Below are 20,529 nucleotides of genomic sequence, written 5' to 3'. Positions count from 1 at the left end.
AATCTTGAGTTACTACTCCTTAGGCCACAGGCAATCTCAGCTTTAAAAAAAAAAAAAAAAAAAAAAGTAAATCCATTACTTCACAGCCATTATGTTGTCCAGACTTTGTTTGGTGGCAGTCCAGCTCATCTGTTATTTCTAATTTTTCTGAGTAGTTGAGAGTTATGGTGCCACTTACGCATCTCGGGGGTTGAATGTAGGCTGCTTCAATGAAATCTTGAGAAGGAATTGGGGGCACAAATTTACACTTTGAGATGGATTTAGAATTTTAAGTTGTCTGGATACAAGAACACCTCCAACTCTGCTTTCTGTAATGCTTATTGATACTAGTTGTAGCATTTAATCCTGCAAAATAAGAAATAAGCATCAAAGTCTGTAGCTTTTAAAGGCAAGATATAATTTTTCTTGCAACTTCTTTTGCATATAATGCAATGGAAAAATGTTCATTTTTTAAAGTGTTTTTGTGTTATTTCAGAAAAACATGATCTAAGATTTGGTTGAAAATCAATTATCTGAGGCTGAGCTTTGCTTAAGCCTCAAACTCCCATGGATGTTTTTGTTCTTTTGCATTATGTGTTTTGTAAGAAAATATTTACTAAAATTTATGTATAGGTTACAAAAATTGCAAGAGTGTAAACTGATTGGAAAAATTAAATAGAGTTGTCAGATGCAGCACTTCATGCCTCATTTAAACTTATAACTTGTATTTTCTGCATATCCAAACTAAAATATACATTTCCAGAGATGAGTGTAAGCTTAAGAAAGTTCAAGTTCTAGTGCATCAGTAAGTCTAAGAAATTTTAAGATCTTCGTGGAAGGTGTGTGCTAAGCATGCAGAATTCAAATTACTTGAAGGAGATAGAGATTAGTTAATACTTTGATTTGAGCTTAGTGTGACTTGAAGGAAAAGACTGTAGATGCTGTAGCACTCAAATTATTTCTGAGTTGCAACAGATGTGTGTTTTAATAAAATTCAGCAATGAGGATGGAAAGGCAAAATTTTTAAAGTGTGAAAAATATTTGTCTCAGTGACAATGAGCCTCAGCCTCAATGAGTCTCGAGGCTCAGCTGTGGTTCAGATAAGCACAAATTATTCAAAATCGCACAGATCTGTCACTAACATAGTACAGAGAGGGGAAAAAGGGATATTGAGACTGCCCTTGTGAGAGCACATATGAAGTGTTTGGATAACTTACTTTTTCTGTTTCATGTTTTTTGTTTTATCTTCGATGTAATCAGGCGCGCGAGAGGGAGCAGATAGCGCCGGAGCTGAGATTAGTGACGGAAATCGAACCAAAAGAAGTGAGTTTTGAGGAGGGATTTGAAGGAGAGGGAGGGGACTTGGCACACAGGAAGAGGAAGCTGAGGAAAAAGCATGGATTTGCGAATGGGCCAGAGGAAAAAAGAAGATGTGACAGGAGACAATGTGAGCCGAGATGTAGGTAGGGCAGACTGTAGAATTGAAAGGTGAGGGTAAGGAATCCAGGCTTGATGTGGAATCAGCCAGTCTATAGATTCATGTTTTATGTATGTGAATGTATGAACGTGTGGGAGTTGGAAGTTATGGTGTGACAGAAGAGGAAAAAGCAGCTGAATCTTTAGTACTGTGGAGAAGCAAAAAGGTGGTGGTTGTAGGCAGGTGGAGGGAGAGCGATGGATGTGTGAATTCTGCTGCTGACGCAAGGGTTGGATTTTGCAAATTCTTCTGGTTTTGCCTTCCCACTCTTGCAGGATTATGGTTACACAAGGAATATTTTAAAATGCAAGTTTTTTAGCCAATTGATGTGTAAGGCTGTTAAGTAATTTCTGCTTATGTATTTCTTGATCGTGCAGTTTCCTGTGTTTTGATTTAGTGACTCTAATTAGCATAATGACAGTTTTCCTCAGTAGTCATAAAGTAATGCTTTGTTTTCTAACTGCTGTGGGTTATTACTATTCTCCTGTCAATTTTCTCAGCTTACTGGAAAGCTGAATTTTAGTAAGAAAGAAAAAGAAGGAAATACACATTTTGGATGTATTTTATGTTATATTTTTTTAAAGTTACATATGTAAATGAGAAGATCACTGAGGTGAGGTACTGAGCGAAGTGGGATATCAGGCTGGATGATGCAGAGTAGCTGGTTCAGTTACACACTACTTCCAATAGAGAGACAATGTCAGGAAATGAAAGAAAAGTAGGGAAAACTTCTCTTAGAAGGATTTTGCTTTTACTCTGTTAATTTCAAATGTGTTCATATTTGGGTCCTTGGCTTTGTATGATCTGGGAAATTGTCCTACTGTTAAAATTTCTAGCTAGTTTCTGCAATATCTATGATATTTCGTGTCCTGCTATTATGTTTGATAGAATAGATAACATACTATTAGCCTGAGGAAGATTTCAGAATTTATCATGCTTCAGGATCCCACTATTATTCTTCTACTGTTTTGTTAATTTCTTGGTAAAAATTCTGAAAAAGACACAAATGTATAATTTTGAAGGAGGAATTCCTGTGCTCTACAAAAGAAATATAGTCACCTTACCATTTTAGGTGCTAAATAATTCTCACATGTCAGGAGCTGTGCTGCTGAGCACTCAGCAATAATTCAAGGTTAAAAAGCAGGCATTAACTGTGTCACTTTAGTGCCTGTATGTTTACTCCAGAGCCAAAACGAAAACGGACTCACAGCGTTTCTGAACAATTCAGAATCACAAAATTGTTTTAAGTTGGAAGGAATCTCTTGTCATAATCTCGTCCATCCCAACTACTTAAGGTTTTCCTCACTGAGTTTAAATTTACATGTTAATCTTGGAAAAAAGTATAACTGTCACCATAATGAATGTGTCTCTTCTCTGGTTTCTGAGTGTTCCACCTTTGTTTGCTTCATTGTTATGTGTCCTGCTACTGTAAGCTCCATGTTGTAAGAACAATATCCAAACAGTGAAATGAAATACAAAGAAAACCACAGAACTCCTTTCCATGTGGCACCAGCTGCACTTAGACCAGGATGCTTGGTTCAGTATTGTCTTTTGAAGCTTGGTATCTTCTCAAAGCTTGTGATTCCAGGGTGCTTAGCTTGACTGAAAATTAGGGTGCTCTTTAGAAGCTGTTTTCATGCAGGCTGCACTACTTCCCCTTCCCGCTTTTATCATAAGATCTCATCTCCAGCCATGTTACTGATCTCTTCATCCCTTAGCCAGGGTACAGTGTAAGACTTCTACTCTTAGATCTCCTAATTCCTCACCACCACAAATAGCTCAGTCTTTTCTTTGTCCTGCTGGATGGGCAAGGCTCTGGATGGACTGGAGCTGGTAGGTGTGCTCATTTTGGCTGCCCAAAAGAGAGGTTTGTGTGCTTTGCCTGACTATGCAGCTGGCACTTAGACACGCTCCTTTGTGCTGGCATGTCACCAAGTGGCCTCAGTAGTTGCCTGTTGTGTGAGCATTACCAAAGTGCTTCCAAACTTTGCTGCTGGCTAAAAAAGTGTTGAGTGTCTGCAACTTGCACTGACAGTGTGGACATGGAACACTTTTATCTTAGAGGAATCAAAACTGTTGCTGTTTCGAAGTACATAAGTTGGTGCAAAGAAGAAGCATAACCCATGTAAAGCAGTGATCTGAAAGTATTGAACTATAGAAAAGGAAAAGCATGATGCAAGGAGAATTAACTCTGTATTGGTGTTATGATTTCCTCATATGTCAAAGAAGGCAAAGAAACCCTCAACAGAACAGAAACTTGAAAGGTTTATAATATGTAATGAGTGGTGAAAAGGTTGCATTGGGACAAGATCTGTAAAATCAAGCTACTTTAGGTATCTTGTATGATAACAGAACAACAAGGAGATATTCCAGAATGAAATAGTCTGTATGCAGTTGGGAAAAAACAAGTACTATTTGTAAAGCACTCCTGGGTAACTAGACAAAAAGTCTTTTTCATTTTTTTTTTAATGTGGTAGTATTTATAATTCAGAGCACTCAGATGCTTTATTCTGACTGGTTGATCATTTCTGCTGCCTTCTGTATTGTACATAACTTCTCCATGGAAGAATTTTGTACCTCAGTGTTATAGAAGGTTCAAAAAAATACTTCAGTCAAAAGGATCAAGTTACAATTTTGGCAGTCAGATTGAACCCTGACATTCAGGAGACATAAGGCTGGAGTCTCATTGCTCTAAACTAGTGGAAAGAGCTTGGCTCAGCCTAGGAAGTTCTCTCTATTGCCTTGTGGGGTGGCTTGACTTGGTCTAAATGTCAAAAAGTAGATTAGAGTGGGATGTATTGTTCACCCCTTGAATGTTTCTATATGGTACAAATAAGCAATTATGCAAAATGACACTTAATTACCTTAAATATAGATGGTGAAATTCAGTCATATTATAGAGTACTTCATTGAAGTTAGTGAGTGAAACCTGTAATAGGTAATACAAAAAGAGTAAAAGAGTCTGTAGTTGCTCTGGAAACAAAGGTGTAATGAGCTAGGAGTTATCCCTGGTTTATCAGTTTAGTTCAGGAGGAATTCCATGCAGCTGGGCTCTGCTTTGAGGCAGTTGTAGCTTTGCATAATAGGTCAACAAGTATGGAATTGTGTGTTTCAGAGCCAGAAGGGTAAGAAAAATGTCAGTCTTCTGGGACTGGGAGCTCCTGGGTTTTCTAAAGCAATGACATAAAAAGTAATTTAACAGGGAATGTGTACAGCCAGATTTCTAAATACAGTGGTTTTTTGGAAGATTTTTTTTTCCTTTTTATCCACGTGGCATACTGATAATGCTTCAAGTTTATTTGGAAATTTGGGAAGGTCAATTTTACCACCCTTTGAGTAGTAACCATAAAAATAAATTGAATTTCCTTTGAATATTTCTAAATAAAGTTCTCTGGGTTTGCAAGTATTTTCTGTTTGAGTTTTAGGCACTTTATAATACTTACTCACCATTTTTTCCTTTTTGGAGGATTGGATAGCTTTGGTCAAAGCTGCTGCTGCTGCAGCAGCCAAGAACAAAGCAGGAAGTAAACCTAGAACCAGTGCAAACAGCAATAAAGATAAAGAGGACAGAAAATGGCTAAAAGTCCCTTCAAAAAAGGAAGAAACCTCAACCTCTACAATCATGCAGGAAGTCCAAAAAAAGGAAGAGGAGCCTACATCTAGTGACACATTTGGTAAAAGCACATTCTATAAACACAAAATTGTTTTTTTCTGTATTGTTGAACTCCTGTTGCTAATTTTGCAGTTAAGTAATAACCAATATTTTTAGGGGAAGATGTCACATTTGCTGTTATGATAATCTTCTGATACATAATGGTAATGGTTCAGAAACTATATTTATCAGATAAATCTAGTTCAGTCAGCATTTACTGCTTGTGCTAAACTTCTAACTAACTTCATCAAGAGTAGAACGTAGCTTTTTATTAATGATTTCATTGTACAATTTGGTTGATGTTCCTGGATCTTCTCTTCCCTGTGAGATAATCCTTTATCTTGTTTTAAAAAAAACTAAAACCCTCCAATATGCATGATACATCCATATTCAGGGGTGTTTGAAACTGTATCTGAGTTGATAAGATTTGTTCCTTTAAAGTATTTAGTGCTTATTTCTCATAATATTCAGAAAAAGTAGAAAATTTTCGATAATTGCCATTTATTGCTTAAATATGTAATTCTAGATCTTCAGAATGTATCATTTTCCTTTTTTATAAACATTTAAAATTTCTTTACTACTGTATTCTATTAGCAGTTCCGAAATATTTAAGTATTTTGGGTGCTATGCATTTATGAAATGTGAGTTAATGAGGTTTTTCTTGTGTTTAGAAGTAGGATTTCCTGTAGTGGATGTCCCAAAGATGGCCTTTGTGCAGGCAGAGAGCACGTTATCACACAAGAGGAAAAGTAATCTAGGCAACTCATTTCAGGCAAAGAGAGCTCGCCTAAACAAGATCACTGGTAAAAGACTTTTTTTGTTGTTGATTTTGTTCCTTTTTCATGTAGTGAAATATTCATGCTTGTAAAGAAGGTGCTGAAGGGGATTGCATAAAGCACATTCATGAGGCAGATGGTCACTGCAGACACTACTTGTTTAGAATTTTAAAGGAATTCATGAATGGTAAAATTTACCTGGTTCATGAATTGGTCACAGACTGTGCTTGGTCTTTTTAGATTTTTAGTATAGTAACCATCCTGAATTGATGAATTTCTTGAGCATATTTACCTCTAGCTATACAGTTTTCTTCATTATTGGGTGGTTTTGGGTTTATACAACTTCTTAAGTATGTCATGAATCGCATACTATAAATTAAAGCTACGGTTAGCTGTGGAGAAACAGAAAATATTTTTTCCTGAAGTGAAATTGTTGCTAAAAAGAGTTTCTCATTTAGAAATAAACATCCCTACAAACTGAAGTTATAAAGATGTGATTTTTTTTTTCCTAAGCGTTCATTCCCTATCTATTAATAAAGATATTAATGGAGAACAGGGATATTACTACAGAATACATTCTATACAACAGGAAATGAAATAATTGTCTTATCTTTAAAAGCTGAAAAATGTATTTATTCCAGAATTTAATAGAAATTAACTTACCTGTGAAAAAATTATTTCAATTTATAGTCCTCCAAGTAAGAAATTTGTGTTGCTGGCTTTGATCCTGTCAGTATTTAGGACAAAGTCTTATGTTCATACCTGTGCTGGGAAAGTATCAGATGCATTTCAAAAGTTGGGTTGAAGAAAGTTGTGAAGTGTCTCCCTTACAGAGGAGCCCTTGGACACCCTCTAAGATAGAAATTCCTTCCACTCGTTATTCTACTCAATAGTATTTCATGTGAAGGCTGGTAAACTTTTCTGTGCTACAAATGAGAGGGGCTTTTTTGTTGGGTTTTTTTTGGAACTAGATAAAAATTCTTACTTGTTTCTGTAAAACAAAAATAACCTAATTTACTAAACTGCATAGTGAGAGTTTTTTCATACTTGTTTTGGCTTATCCAGCCTTTCATTGGTCTGGAGTGGAGGATGTTTAGTCAGTCTTCTTATGAGAGTGGTTCTGTTTCAGTCTCTCAATCAGTAAAATTAAAATGCTATAAATCACAGAATGGTTTGGTTTGGAAGGGACCTTAAAGTTCACCTACTTCAAACCTTGCTGCCATAAGCAGGGACACCTTCCACTAGATCTGATTGTTCAAAGCCCCATCCAGCCTGGCCTTGAACACTTCCAAGGATTGGGCATCCACAGCTTCTCTGGGCAATCTGTGCCTCACCACCCTCTTAGGAATGAATTTCCTCCTCCTGTCTAATCTAAATTTACTCTCTTCAGGTTTGAATCTATTCCCTTCCCATCACAACATGCCCCTCTAAATTAATGTCCTCCTTCAGCTCTCTTTAGACCCTCTTTAGGTACTGGTCTGTAAGGTCTCCCTGGAGCCTGGAGCCTTCTCCAAGCTGTGCAGTCCCAATTCCCTCAGCCTTTTGTCACAGGAGAGGTGCTGCAGCCCTCTGACCATCTCTGGGTCCCTCCCCTGGACTCACCCCAGCTGGTCCCTGTCCTTCCTGTGCAGGGACCCCCGAGCTGGACACAGCAGGGCATGTGGGGCAGAATCACCTCTCTCATCCTGCTGCCCACAGTGATTTTGATGCAGCCCAGAAGAGTGTTGGCAGCTCATGCCCAGCTTTTCATCCAAAAAAGGATGAAAAGGATCTGTTCCTTTTGTACAAAGGAAGCAGTATTTAGAAGAACCCATCTTCTGCCTCCAGGATTGTCATTCCTGGAAGACTCCTTCTTTGGTTCCAGGTTTTGTTAATGGATGTCAAATTTATCAGCCCCATTTCTTTTTCCATTCCCATGCTACATACATTTTCAGTTAAGTTTCAATTTAATTGCTGCCATGAGCGGTAGTAGTAGAAGATGTAGAGACTGGAGATGGATATTGATGGAACCCTGTTAATTTCTTTCCAATAGCAGTTAGTAGCAATAGATACCAAAACCAGCTGAAAAACCTTTACCTTTAGAAATTATATTTGCCTGTGCTTGTGGATAGATTCTTATTACCTCAGGAGCATTATGAGAATCATACTAGTGACACAGGTTCATACAAACTCAACATGATTTTGAAACCGTTGACTCTGTTACCATTTTAAAAACAGTGTGTCTGTCTCCACAAGACATACTTGGCTAGCAGAGGATGTGTTACCTTTCAGTGAAAATGTATTAATCCTTTAACTGCAAGAAGAAAGTTGTCTTGCCTTGTAGATACTTCATGTATCTGTTCACAAATTAACACATTTCTGCAGTTCATACCATAGTAAGTCTTTTATACCAGTACATTTTGAAAATGTGGCTGCTAATCCTTATCACGTTTATTTCCTATGCATTAAATGCTTGTATATACAGTGTATTGTACATTGCATTGTGACATTTTTGTCTCCAGCACTAGAAGCTTTTAGATTTGAGGGAAGACTGGGAATAATGGTGGTGTGCCCATTGGAGTGACTACAAAATGATATAAGAATTGTAGCTGTTAGGACAACATTTACCAGGATTTTATGGCTGTATTGGGGAAACAGTGCAAGACACTATTGCAGGAGGCTGTGTGAAGGGAACTGTTTCCTCGGTTTCAGCATTTGATGGAGAAGGATTTTCTTGTCTGCCACAAGGCCCACAGCTGCATCAGGTGCTCTTTGCTCACCATTCAACTAAAGTTCCTTCCTTTGTCCTTTCTTTTGCTGCTAGCACTGGTAGCAGTTACATTTCCCAAAGGTGAAGAACATCCCCTTCTAAGCACATATTAATGTCATCTTCCAATCAGTTTTTGCCCCTGTTGGAATGTTTGCTTCCATGTCTTTTGGCATGTTGGTACCTAAAACCAGGTATAACTACAGTGAACTTGCAGAACAAAACATTCCTGGCCACTGTGCCACTCCCTGCTTTTGCTTTCTTAGGTGCTCTTACAGACAGGGTGGTGAGCCTGTAGTCCTGGTTTGCAGTAGCTGGTGAAGATGCTTTGTCCTACAAGCATGGTGCCTGGTTAGAAAAATACTTCATGGTGTAGAGAAAAAGGAAATCATAAGGATTATGTAGTGACGGATCTGACTCTGGATTGATTTACTAGCTTGAATTTCTGAGCAGGAATCATCTAGCTAAAACTAAAAATCAGAGAATCTGAGAATCACAGAACGGTCTGGGTTGGAAGAGAATTTAAAGGTCATCTAATTCAACATTATCCACTAGACCAGCTTTCCCTAAGCCCCATCCAGACTGGCCTTGAACTCCCCTAGGGATGGGGCACTCTTCTCTGGGCAACCTGTGCCTTACAGGACCACAAACACTTCCTCATAAACTGAAGCTTGTTTTTTTTTTTTTTGTATTTAAAATTCAACTTCACTTGACTTTGAAAACGATTTTACACTTTTTGATATGAATGCATGGTTGCAAAGATAAAGAACACTGCACTTTTTACAACTTGATTTAAATGTTAATTTAAGTCCCTAAAACATAAATCTTTTATGTAGTCTAATGCAGAATTAAAATCTTACCTGATAATCTCATTTTTATCTAATAGGACTAAATAAGTTTCTGCTTTTCAGTTACCTAGACTAAAGCATAGCTTAATCTAACACAAATAGTAAATGAGATAAAGCACTTGGTGTTTATTGTTGAATGCTGAAATTTTTTTGTTTGGTTTAATGTCTTGAACAATTCCTGAGAGCCCAGGCTTCGCTAATTTATAATTCCTTGGACATTGTAAACCTTAAATTAATTCTGGCCATATCTAATTTTTACGGAATGCAATAGCAATTCCCTCTGAATTAGTCAAGTTAATGTTGAGGACTTGAACTCCTCACTCCTAATATTGACATTCCTAGAGATTATAATAGAAATTTTTATTCAGATTTGTTTTTTAGGTTTTATCAGTTCTGTATTTTAATGGTGTAGAACTACTTGTGTTTCTGCATTGTTAGGCAATTAAAGTTACTTTGTGAGGTACAACTGAAGCTATTGCCATATTTCACTGACAGAAAGCTTCCTTGTATCTATATTCCCCTTGTCTATACAGATTTTTTTGTAGTAATTTACATAAATTGGTGAATGAAGTTACATATTCTAATATATTATTTGCTCCCAATATGGTCATTTTATTGAGGTAATTTGGGAACTCCACTGCTGAGGATATTTGTTTGGAAATTAAATGCCTGGTTGTATTATGGCTTAGAAAGGTTTGCTTATGTTATAACTAAGAAGTGGTAATACAAATTCTGATGTGAATTTCTGAAAGACTGGAATGGAGAGAGAGAAGTTTTGTAAATAATTCTGTTTTCAAAATTAACTTATATATCATATGTTTGGTTTTAAAGCTCAAGTGCTTGGGCTTTGGAAGAATGGCAAGGCTTTTAGAATTGATAATTTGATTTTCTTCTTGTCAGTAAATATGCCAAAGAAATGCTTCTTATGTAAGCATGCCATTGTTGGGATGTCCTTTAGTTTTTTGTTTTTTCTAATTCAAAGTGTTCAGCTTTGTGTAGAGCCATTTCAGAAAAGCTTATGTTGTAGATTTGTGCAGTTCATATTTTTTGTCTCAATATTTTTCTTCTTTCTCTAGGAACTCTTGTTGCAAGGTACTTCTAACTAAAAATATCTGCACCTTTTCTCCTAAGGTTTATTGGCATCCAAAGCCGTTGTTGCAGATGGTGCTGAAAAAAAGGAAGGCAACAAAGAAACAGCTCCAGTCCTGGAGCAGGTATGAAATGGTAGAGTTTGATTCTTTTGCAAAGTTCCCACTGGAGTGTGCCATGGAGATATAGTACCTACAACATAAAAATTTTCCCCTTCAGATATAACAGGGAACTGAAAATTTATCTTATGTTTACATTTCTGGCAGAGCCAGAAGTATGGAATTTAATTGTCTCTAAACACAGTGTTAACTTGAATTTCAATAATGAGCTTTTGTGTTAGAAAACTAACAGAAAACAAAATAAAGTCTCTGTGCAACAAATACGAGGAGACCAGTGTCCCAAGGTCCAGTTTTATAGCTGGAATGATGACTGGCTTAGAAACAGGCCCTTACACAAATTTGATTTGTGTTTGAAACAGGGTTTTTGACATCACTTAGAACTTCTTTTAAAAGAAGTTTCTTTTATATTGTAACAATTTGGTGTTGTAGGCTTGTATGTGTTTTATGAACTGCTCAATGAGCCATACATTTTGCAAGAGTGTGTATTTTAATAAATACAAAAAAGAAACTTTTAAATAATGTTAAGGGTCTGATTTTTAAACCTGCTTATTGGCGGGATCTGGAGGCTGCCATTTTGTCTTTGGCTTGTTGCACTGTGTTCAGGCATTGCTTGACTCCGAGTTGTGCATTATCTTGCATTTTAAAAGGGCTGAATGCCTGAGCATGGTAAAGCAAGCTAAGGATGAACAGTAGTTTTGATTCAGGACATCTTTGTTTTCCAATTATTTAAATCAGAGCCTTAATGTATCTTTAATACAGCTTTTTTGTATTCATTTTCATTCTTTAACAGCAGCATTTGAACAAAGTAGCCTTGCTGCCTGCAATTCTTTAACGAGCACTTCTGTTCTTTAACCCCGGCACACTCTATGAACATTCCCTACCCCAAACCTGATTTGATATTTTGGTTGTACTGGTTCTTTAGAGCTGATATATTAATTGCATTGCTCTGGTTTTTCCATTGATGCTGCATTGGATGAGAGTCAATGGAACCTGATTTTCTGTTTTTGATGCTGTCACTGTCAGGGCTGGTGGAGCCACTGTGGTGCCGATGCATTGACCGATATTTTGCATAAAGGTTTACAGTGTACTGACATGACATTCCATTTCTCAAATTTTTGCATATTAAAGATGCTATGATTTTCTTGCTACTGTGTGTGATATTTTCAATGTGCAAAAAACTGTGAAATGGCTTACAGCATGTTGTTTTTGGGAGAATCATTACAATGTAAATCTTGCCATGCAGAATCCCATTGCGGTGAATGGGACTTTGTGGTTTACATAGACTGTGTATGCAACAGTATAAACTGCAGTGCATATTTACTATAACCTTTTTGTTATTTCTCAGACTTAGTAACTCGGCTGTTCCTGTTTTATTGATCAGCTATAAAAAACAAGATGTCTCTGTCATTGTTTACATGCTAATGGTCTGAAAAACCTCATTTTTTTGGAAATAATAGTTAAGCTCTTTTAAAGAGGCATCTAAAATCCCAAATTGTCCTATTCTTTTCTGTATAACTAAAACCAGAAACCTCACAAACATTTAAACGATTGACTGTGGGGAGGGTGTTTTTTGAGCTTAAAGCTTTTTTCCCTGAGTTCCTGTGGAAAGTGAAATTAAAATGGCCGAGTTATAACCCTCCCCAAAAGGTTTTCTGATAGTGAAGCTGACATTCCTTAGAGGCTTTGTCTGCTACTGCTATAAAATTGAATGGATAAAATATCTTGTAGGCTTTTTTAATAATGTAATGCAGAATATGGTAGAAATATTCAGGCCAATAGCCGAAAACTGACTCTGTTGATGCAAGTTTTTGTTTATATTTATACATTTTTAGTTTACAGTTGTCTTAAACCCAAAACTTCAGACAATTAGTTGCAGATACAGTAGTTTATTTAATTGTATTAGGGTATGTCATGTTATATTTCCTTTTGACCAAGACCTGAGTAGATGGATAACATTAATTCATTAAGGTTTTTAATGTTAATTTGTCCTGTTAAGAGGTTAAGCACCTTATCAAAATCTTAATTTAATTTTTTTAATCTTGTTTAAATAACTTTGTAATTTGAAAGTAATGGATGCTGTAGTATGTCTTTCACATCTGTGAAGATGAACAATAAAATTGTTTATTTACAAGTTACGACTCTAATTAATTTCTGGTAATACCTCTCATAACCAGCATAGGTATACTCTACAATTCATGGAATATTTTATTTAAATGAATAAACTGCACTTAGTATGTGTGTAATGGAGTTATGCAAGGTAGAACTGATGTCTGCTGAGTGGGATGTTTTGCACTGCATCTTTACAGGATACTCCCAGCGAGCCATTCATGTAGCATTCAGAGGCACAATTTTACAGACATAGAATGTGCACTTGTGGGGTTTTATTTTACTTTTTTGTTTTGTTTTGTTTTCCTCCATTGGAACATGGAAAGTTCTAGTGGAAAATAAAACTGCAATTTATAACAAATCTCAATAATACCCTCAAATCACCATGTTTCTAGTTTGGATAAAGTAGTGCACATGTTCTAGAAGTACCTCTCTGCTTTGTTAGTTATGGTTTTATTAGATGCTACTATGCTGTGTGCTGTAACTGGGATGAGAAGGGAGACAGGTCTAAGAAATTATATTCAGATTTTGCCTTATTAGGCAAGTTGTAACACATGCACAGTTTTGGTAATGTAGGAGGAACTTCCAGTGAAAAATTTGAAGTGCTAATGTCTGTCAATGCATGCTAATGGTCTAAAAATAGTACTGTGTGTTAAGAAGGATGAAAATTGAGGAATTTGGAAAGATGTGTTATATGTTGACTTCTTTTCCTTCAAAAACTGTTTTAACTCTTCATCTGCCAGTTTTCCCCTGACAGTTAGCAATCTGTCCAACCCTGTGGTGCTAGAAGCTGTGATTTCTTCATGTTTGCACAAACATAGAATGTGGTGAAATCCAGACTCCCAGCACTGAAAGGGGTTGTGTGAGAGTGTGCTCAGTATTGGAAATGTCTCATTCTTTCAGACATTCCTTAAAGGAGCATTATCAACTTTTTCAGTTTCTCAAAAATACAAATTTCTTGTTAAATGTAGTTTTTCCTGAGGAACCAGGAAAAACCATGGTGGTTTTTTTTTGTTGGGTTTTTTTTTCTTTTGTTTTTTTGCCTCTGGTTGGGGAAATGAGTGTGTAGGGAAAATCTTGGCAACTTTGTTTAGGACTGCAATCCTCTTGAGGAAGGATTGTTTGCTCACAGCAGTGCCAGAGTTCAAGGAGTGTCTGGACAACGCTCCCAGTCATGATTCAGCAGCAGGCAGCCCTGTGAGGAGCAGGGAGGACGACTTGAGGATCCTTCTGGGTCCCTTCCAGCCTGAGATGCTCTGTGGTGGTGCATCAGTGTGTGTGTTCTGGCTGGGAACAGATGCTCTCCAGGTTCTGCTTGGAGGCTGCACTGACAGGGAAGGTGAAAGAGAAAACTAAAAATACTTTCTTTCATTTTTAAATTGGGAATAGAGGAAAAATGTTTTATTTTCAGGTATTTCAAATAGTAAGACTTGAGTATTCTGAATGCTGAAAAAAATTGGTAGTGCTCCTTTAAAAAAAAGCAAAATTTAATGTGATGCATTTTAAATAGTTTTCATTTGTACTTAAAATAATGTTGCTTTATTATGTGTTTGAGTACTAAAATTGTTTTTAAAAAGATCAAAATAGAATACAAGAACTACAACGAAGAAACTGAAATAAAAGTATCAATTTTTTATTATTTATTCAGGAGATTTCACCTAAACCACAAAGTCAGAAAAAAAATGAAGCTGATATTAGCAGTTCTGCCAACATTCAGAAACCTGCACTGTTATCCTCAACTTTGTCTTCAGGAAAGGCTCGCAGCAAGAAATGCAAACAAGAATCTGGAGATTCTTCCGGGTGTATAAAGCCCCCTAAATCACCACTTTCCCCAGAATTAATACAAGTCGAGGATTTGACGCTGGTCTCTCAGCTTCCTTCTGCTGTGATAAATAAAACTAGTGAGCACAGACATTTTAAAAAAAATTCCGTTACTACTTCTAAGAGATATACAGAAATTTTCTTTGGTTGTAAATGGCTATTGCTTTTAAAAATGAATCTGCTTTAAATAAAATGTCCAAGTGGGAGAATTAGGGGTAGCTCACTATTTAAAAGTCAAGTCACATAATAAGGCATTTGAAATATTCTATCAGAAATAATACATTTAAATACTATATTGATATTTATAGAGTCATGGCTTTTAAGGGTTGGCTTTCCCTCTAGCTTAAATCTCCACACTAGCATTAACAGTGATACAGGAAAAATCAAACCTCCCTTCTGCAAAGGGCCTGATTCATTAAAAAGAAAAGACGTACACTTTGGTGTGGACCTTTCCTCCTCTGAGAACCTTCACCTTCAGCAGGCTGATGTTCTGTACCTCTTGGCTGTGGCATTCGTCACCTTATGTGATATTTCCTCCAAACATGATGTGAAAGAGAAGATGGGTTCAAGATCCGTGGTGGAGAAATGTTAAATATTGTGTTTCCTTGTCTCAGAAAAATTCCATGGGTGTTCAGCTTCTTAACCTGTGTAACTGATTTGCCAAGCATGAAAATGCTGTTTTTCAGAAGAATAGGGAAAGCTTTATGCTGCATGCTTGAATATGCTATTTTTTGTGAATATTAAGGTATTTCTATGATTTTTTTTTGAAATTACATTAGGTTTTTAGTCTTGCTTAGTGCCAGATTCTTTGCCTAAATAATATTAAATGCTGAGGCCAAAGGTTAACATAAATGCAGGTTTCAATAAGTTAAAAGCTACATTTTTTTTTCACTTGAGTATAGAGATTGAGGATGGAAGACTCAGCCTGCATCATGTGTTCCCCTCAACCTTGATTTTGTATTTTCACTTATGAGATAAGTTTCTTTTTAATCTTTGCTCTTAGATAACTTTTAATGAGTGGCAGAGGGAGGAGTGCAAATTCAGCCTTCTTTATTCAGGACACATTGGTAAAAATTGTATTTTGTCCCCACAAAATGTTAACAGTCATCTATATTGTAATACGCCTTCCATCCCCACCCCTAGAGCAATGGTAAGTAGCTTTCCTGAAGCATGCTTTTATTTTGGATTAAGTTGGATTTCTCTATAGCAATATTTTTTAAAAACAGCTAATTTCAAACTTGGTTACTTAGTAGCTTGAATCTTGTTAGTGTTGTCTTTAATCTTTGGCTTCCAACTTTTTTCTACCTCTAGTTAGTTAGTTAGTTAGGAAAGTTAGTTTTGCTGTGTGTTAATTTTTAAATCTGTATATCTGACTCTAAAAACTGCTTACAAAAAGGAGAGAGTGTAATAGTAACTCAAATGGTTTTCTAAGGTAAATTTTTGTGGAACTGGGTAATGTTGAAGAGAGGTAGGGGAATGTGGGTTTTTTGTTTTTAATGAATCAGGCCTATATTAACCTATATCTCCTCCTCCCCCATTTGTTTGGGTTTTTTTAAGTATAAAGTTCTGGAGCCTTTTTACTGTGCCACACATTGGCAGTGTGTGTTACAGTTTTTCAGTTGGGGTATTGATATCAGGTTATCAGAAGGCAAGAGGTGGGATATAAAATTAAACACTGTTTTCAATCTTTTTTTTAAGTTGTATGTTAACACTATCCATGACTTTTTAGATCTTTAACTGTAATAATTTGTTATGTTTATTGTTAAATCCTATTGCGCCCCTTCCATTATAAGTAACCTGCTGCCTGGGTTTTATGGGGAGGGTTGCTTACTGTAAATACACAAAACAACAACCTTTATAGTGGGGAAGTAGGTACCCTAGTAATTTATAATAAGCAAAACCCAGAATCATGTCTTGAGCATAAATCTTAATTTGCTCCTGGTAGTCACAGTTCTGTAATTACTTTTGCCAGTTTGGCTTGATTACCAGCTTTGCAAATAAGAGCTATTGAAAGCACTCCCCATCTTTAGTTCTCAAATGCTGCGGTAAGATGATGGTGTATCTCTCTGCTTCATGAACATTGAAAGATCTCTTTTTAGGTCCATCACAGCCAGTGAATTCCCCTAGATCCTACAAACATAGCCAACGGAGAAGAAGATCACAGCGTTTAGCCACTTGCTCCTTGCCTGATGATTCTGTAGAAAAAGTTTCTTCTCCCTCTTCAGTTACTGATGGAAAAGTGTTCTCCATCAGTGGTCAAAGCCAACAGTCATCAAAATTGGAGGGTAATGTATCTTAATCTAATAAAGAACTGCCCAAGAGAAATTGAATCATAAAAGTTAGACCTTTCATGGTTTTCAGCTAATGGGATATTTTGAACTGCTGTGGCTAAAGCTGCTTGCTGTTCCTATGTTATGTAACGCTGCAATCCAGACTGTTGATTGTTGGACCCATGTGTCTTTTTTAATATGACATTTTTTCTTTTGTGTAGTACCTGATGTTGCTCATGTGTCACTTGAGAAGCGTGGACCATGTCTCCCTCTTGATTTAAGCCGTAGTTCGGAGGTTACAGCACCATTATCTGCAGAATCCACTTTCCGTAATGAATATTCCAGTAAAGACAAGGAAGATATTCAGATGATTGCATATCTTCCTTCCAAAGCAGTAACTGATGGAAGAGTAGCTACAACAGCGTCAGGTAAAGAGATTCAGTGTACAACCAGAGAGATTTATAGCTGTAGGGTTCAAATGTGTGTGTATTCAATCCCACAGAAAGAGGGGATGCTTTTTATTTTCTTTTCTGCACACTCAAAAATCTGCCTCTCTTCTGGACTCAACTCATCTGCATATTCTTTGTCTTCACTGGCTTAGAGCTGCTTTGGCACTTCTAACACGATTTAAGGAGAATGTGAGATTGTGGAATGTAGTGAGCAGTACCTCAAAAATATTTTTGCTATTGCTAAAAGTTGTAAAAATAATTATCGAAGTGAAGTCTTTACTAACATACTAATTGGTGGCTTCAGCTTTAAAACAGTGGTATTCTCAAAAACAGTCAGCATTCCTCTGCTTCGTGTCTCTTTGCCGTGGAAATTCTGTCCTTCACTTGCTACAACATGTTACTTAGAAATATTTCTGAAAAACCCTCAAACTTTTATATAGACTTGGTCACCCTCAGCACAGAGCCCAGTGCTGCAGCTCTGGGCTGCCTCTCCCATTTAAGAGTTTACTGACTACTGTGCTTTACATGAAACACTTGGATAGAGATAACCAAGAGATTGGGGGAAGGATTTACACAGTGCTTTGCAGACCCTAACAGTGGGATGTTTTCATCCATTGTATGCTAGGTGTTCATATAATTTTCTATAAAACTCATTTGTGGGTATCATACCATTTTTAACTGGCTGCCAACAAAGAATTCTTTTAAAGCCTTTTTTTGTTCCGTTTCATGAGAAAATTGTTCAGAAAAGTAAGGAGGAGAAAAAAATCAAATTATTATATTATGCTCAGAAAGTTTTTGATAAATGTGATTGATAGTAAGGGAGGACAGCATGACCTTAAAAGATAGAGTTATGACAGTTAAACTGAATCTTGGTCTATTAATCTATGAATCTCTTAAACTGATTTGTCAAAATAAGGGTTATGGGTATCTCTAGTGAGCCACCATTTAAGCTTTTTAAAATATTAAAATACTACTTAATTACTTGAGTGAAACCATGTGACAGTCTTCATTTGCCCTTGATAGATGGCATAGCAGCAGAATTACAGATTCCTGGGAAAATTACTTCTATAAAAGTCCTTTTTATGTCATGTCTTGTGCCACTAAGAGAAGTGCTTTTGGGAGTTTTGTATTTGCCCACTCATTGAACAGGATCATAAAAGAAATCAACAGCTTCCAACAGTCATCTGTTTCCTGTTTGGTAAAACTCTTTTCAGTTACTACAGATTTAATTTCTGGCTTTTCTGTTATGTTTTCTAGCTCATTTTATGTCTAGTTGTTAATGCTGGAAGTTGCCTGCTCCTGTCAAGGGCCTGGCTGGGGGCAGAGTGATCTGGCTCTAAACCCAGCGCTCAGGAGTGCACTTTGGACATGTTTGTTTAGCTGGGTCTGGTCTTGGCCACAGGTGAAGCAATAAAAGAAAGATTAAATTTCATTTAGAGCCACCTTTATTTAATGACTCAGAATTATGTGACATGACCACATGATTTGTGTCAGGGAAGATTTCCAGGATAAAATTGTCTGTAGTTACTGCTTGAGGCCATAGTCTGAAGCTGGAAGTGCTTGCAACCTCTACCAGAGGATAGAGTTTATACTGTATATAAGCTTAGTGAGCCTTTTTTTCTTATCTGTATGATTTTAAGATCTCTAAAGAAACTGACTTGCCAGCTACATTTCTTGCCTTATGAGTTTTGCCTTCCAGGATCTTGTGTTTTGTTCTTAATTTTCATGTATTACAGTTTTCCATCATGCAATAAATGGAACTGTGTCTTGAGCTTTCATACTGACTTTTTATCCAAATGTTAGAAGTTTTCAGTAAGTTGCAGTATGTAGCCCAAAAGCTTCTTGAATAGCAACTTTTGGCCTGAGAGACTAAACTAAGCTGTTTGATATCTTTAATTCATTCATTCAGATTTCATCACAGGTTTTGGAGCTATCTGCCTCTGTCAGTGCATTGTTTAAATGTATATATTGTCTATATATATCCATTACAAATTGAGAACTCTGGTGTAAAATCCAAACTATTCTGTAATTGTGGTTTTTTGATCTGAAAGAACTATTATAAATCTCCATCTGTTTATGGTATTTTTGCTGCTAAGATGTTATTAACACAGTCTGGACATATTTGGAGTTCTAGATTTTGACATCACTACAGATTGTGTTAAGTGCACCTAAGTTAGACCTGCTGTTTTTGTAACCATTGAAGTAGATAACTGTGAATAGTTTGAGATACCTCATGATGGTGTTTAGCCTGGAACAGCCTGGTCTGATCCCTGACCCTGCTGTAGCAGAGCTGAGCTGGTTTAAGCCTGAGATTTGTGATGTTGCACACTGTGATTTCTGATGGAGGCTATCAGTTGAGTCAATTGAAAAAATAATTTGGTGCTGTTAAGAATTATGCATTTTAGTGGCTTTATTCAGAAGGTACTGACATGGTGTTTTCAGAGGAGAGAGACTGGGTGCACTGAAGTGCAGGTGCATAAATGGCAACTCACACTATTAGCACATAGATTTCAAAATCATTGCAAAAATTAACACCTTAACATTTTGTAGAGACAAAACAAAAGCTCTGTGATAATTCCTTCAATCCAAAGGTTCCATGGAAGTACTCTGCACTTTGGTAGAGACCTGTACCCTGCCCGTTAGTTATTGAACTGAGGTACTGCTTTACTAAACTGTTGTGAGGTCCTGCTTGTGATCACCTGATGCTGCACACACATGACTGAAAATCTTTGCTTTCATTTGCTAAATTACTTAAAATGCAGATAACTGGCATTTGATCACTTTAGCATTTCAGAGATTTTAAATCTACAGTCAATCAGAATACTTGCAAAGCACAGTAGTTTTGCCATTGTGAATATATGAAGTTCAGGTCTTTCTGTAGTTGTGCTTCTCTTTAAATTTGTGATCTTTTCTCTTGGCTTCTGTAACTGCACCATTTATGTTACTTTAACTGTTAAATATTGAGCAAACATAATTTCAGCAAGCAATCTGGGTTTTGAAGTTTAAATAAAAGGAAAATATTGTTACACTTTCTAATCTAACAATGCAATATTTGTAATGCTGATATAACAATATTATCACTAGCTGTTATTTTCTGTTCTAACACCAATAGATGATTTTGCTGGTAGGGTAACATTAGGTTAACTATATGGAAGAAATTTGAATTTAAGACTAAAAGGAAAAAAACATTGCATGCT

The 20,529-nt window shown here is 36.5% G+C and overlaps 1 protein-coding gene across 6 annotated transcripts in view; it reads left to right on the top strand.

Annotated features, from left to right (window-relative positions):
• The window catches only part of PHF20L1 (PHD finger protein 20 like 1), a 56,758-nt gene that overhangs the window by 10,869 nt on the left and 25,360 nt on the right, over positions 1-20,529 (top strand). For 3 of the 6 annotated variants that reach the window (XM_054270009.1, XM_054270017.1, XM_054270024.1), the window contains exons 6-12: positions 1,240-1,302; positions 4,923-5,130; positions 5,780-5,911; positions 10,610-10,692; positions 14,441-14,693; positions 16,713-16,898; positions 17,105-17,311. In XM_054270009.1, the coding sequence (XP_054125984.1) occupies positions 1,240-1,302; positions 4,923-5,130; positions 5,780-5,911; positions 10,610-10,692; positions 14,441-14,693; positions 16,713-16,898; positions 17,105-17,311 (1,132 nt within the window). Of the gene's footprint in view, positions 1-1,239; positions 1,303-4,922; positions 5,131-5,779; positions 5,912-10,609; positions 13,050-14,440; positions 14,694-16,712; positions 16,899-17,104; positions 17,312-20,529 lie in introns of those variants that run through there. The other 3 variants (XM_054270040.1, XM_054270032.1, XM_054270048.1) reach the window with 3 other exon arrangements.

The sequence above is a fragment of the Melozone crissalis genome, unplaced genomic scaffold (assembly GCF_028551555.1).
Source record: "Melozone crissalis strain CALT ecotype California unplaced genomic scaffold, PUWL_Pcris_2 ptg000002l_1, whole genome shotgun sequence".
Classification (NCBI taxonomy): Eukaryota; Metazoa; Chordata; class Aves; order Passeriformes; family Passerellidae; genus Melozone; species Melozone crissalis.
This window is presented reverse-complemented; position numbering and strand designations above follow the sequence as displayed.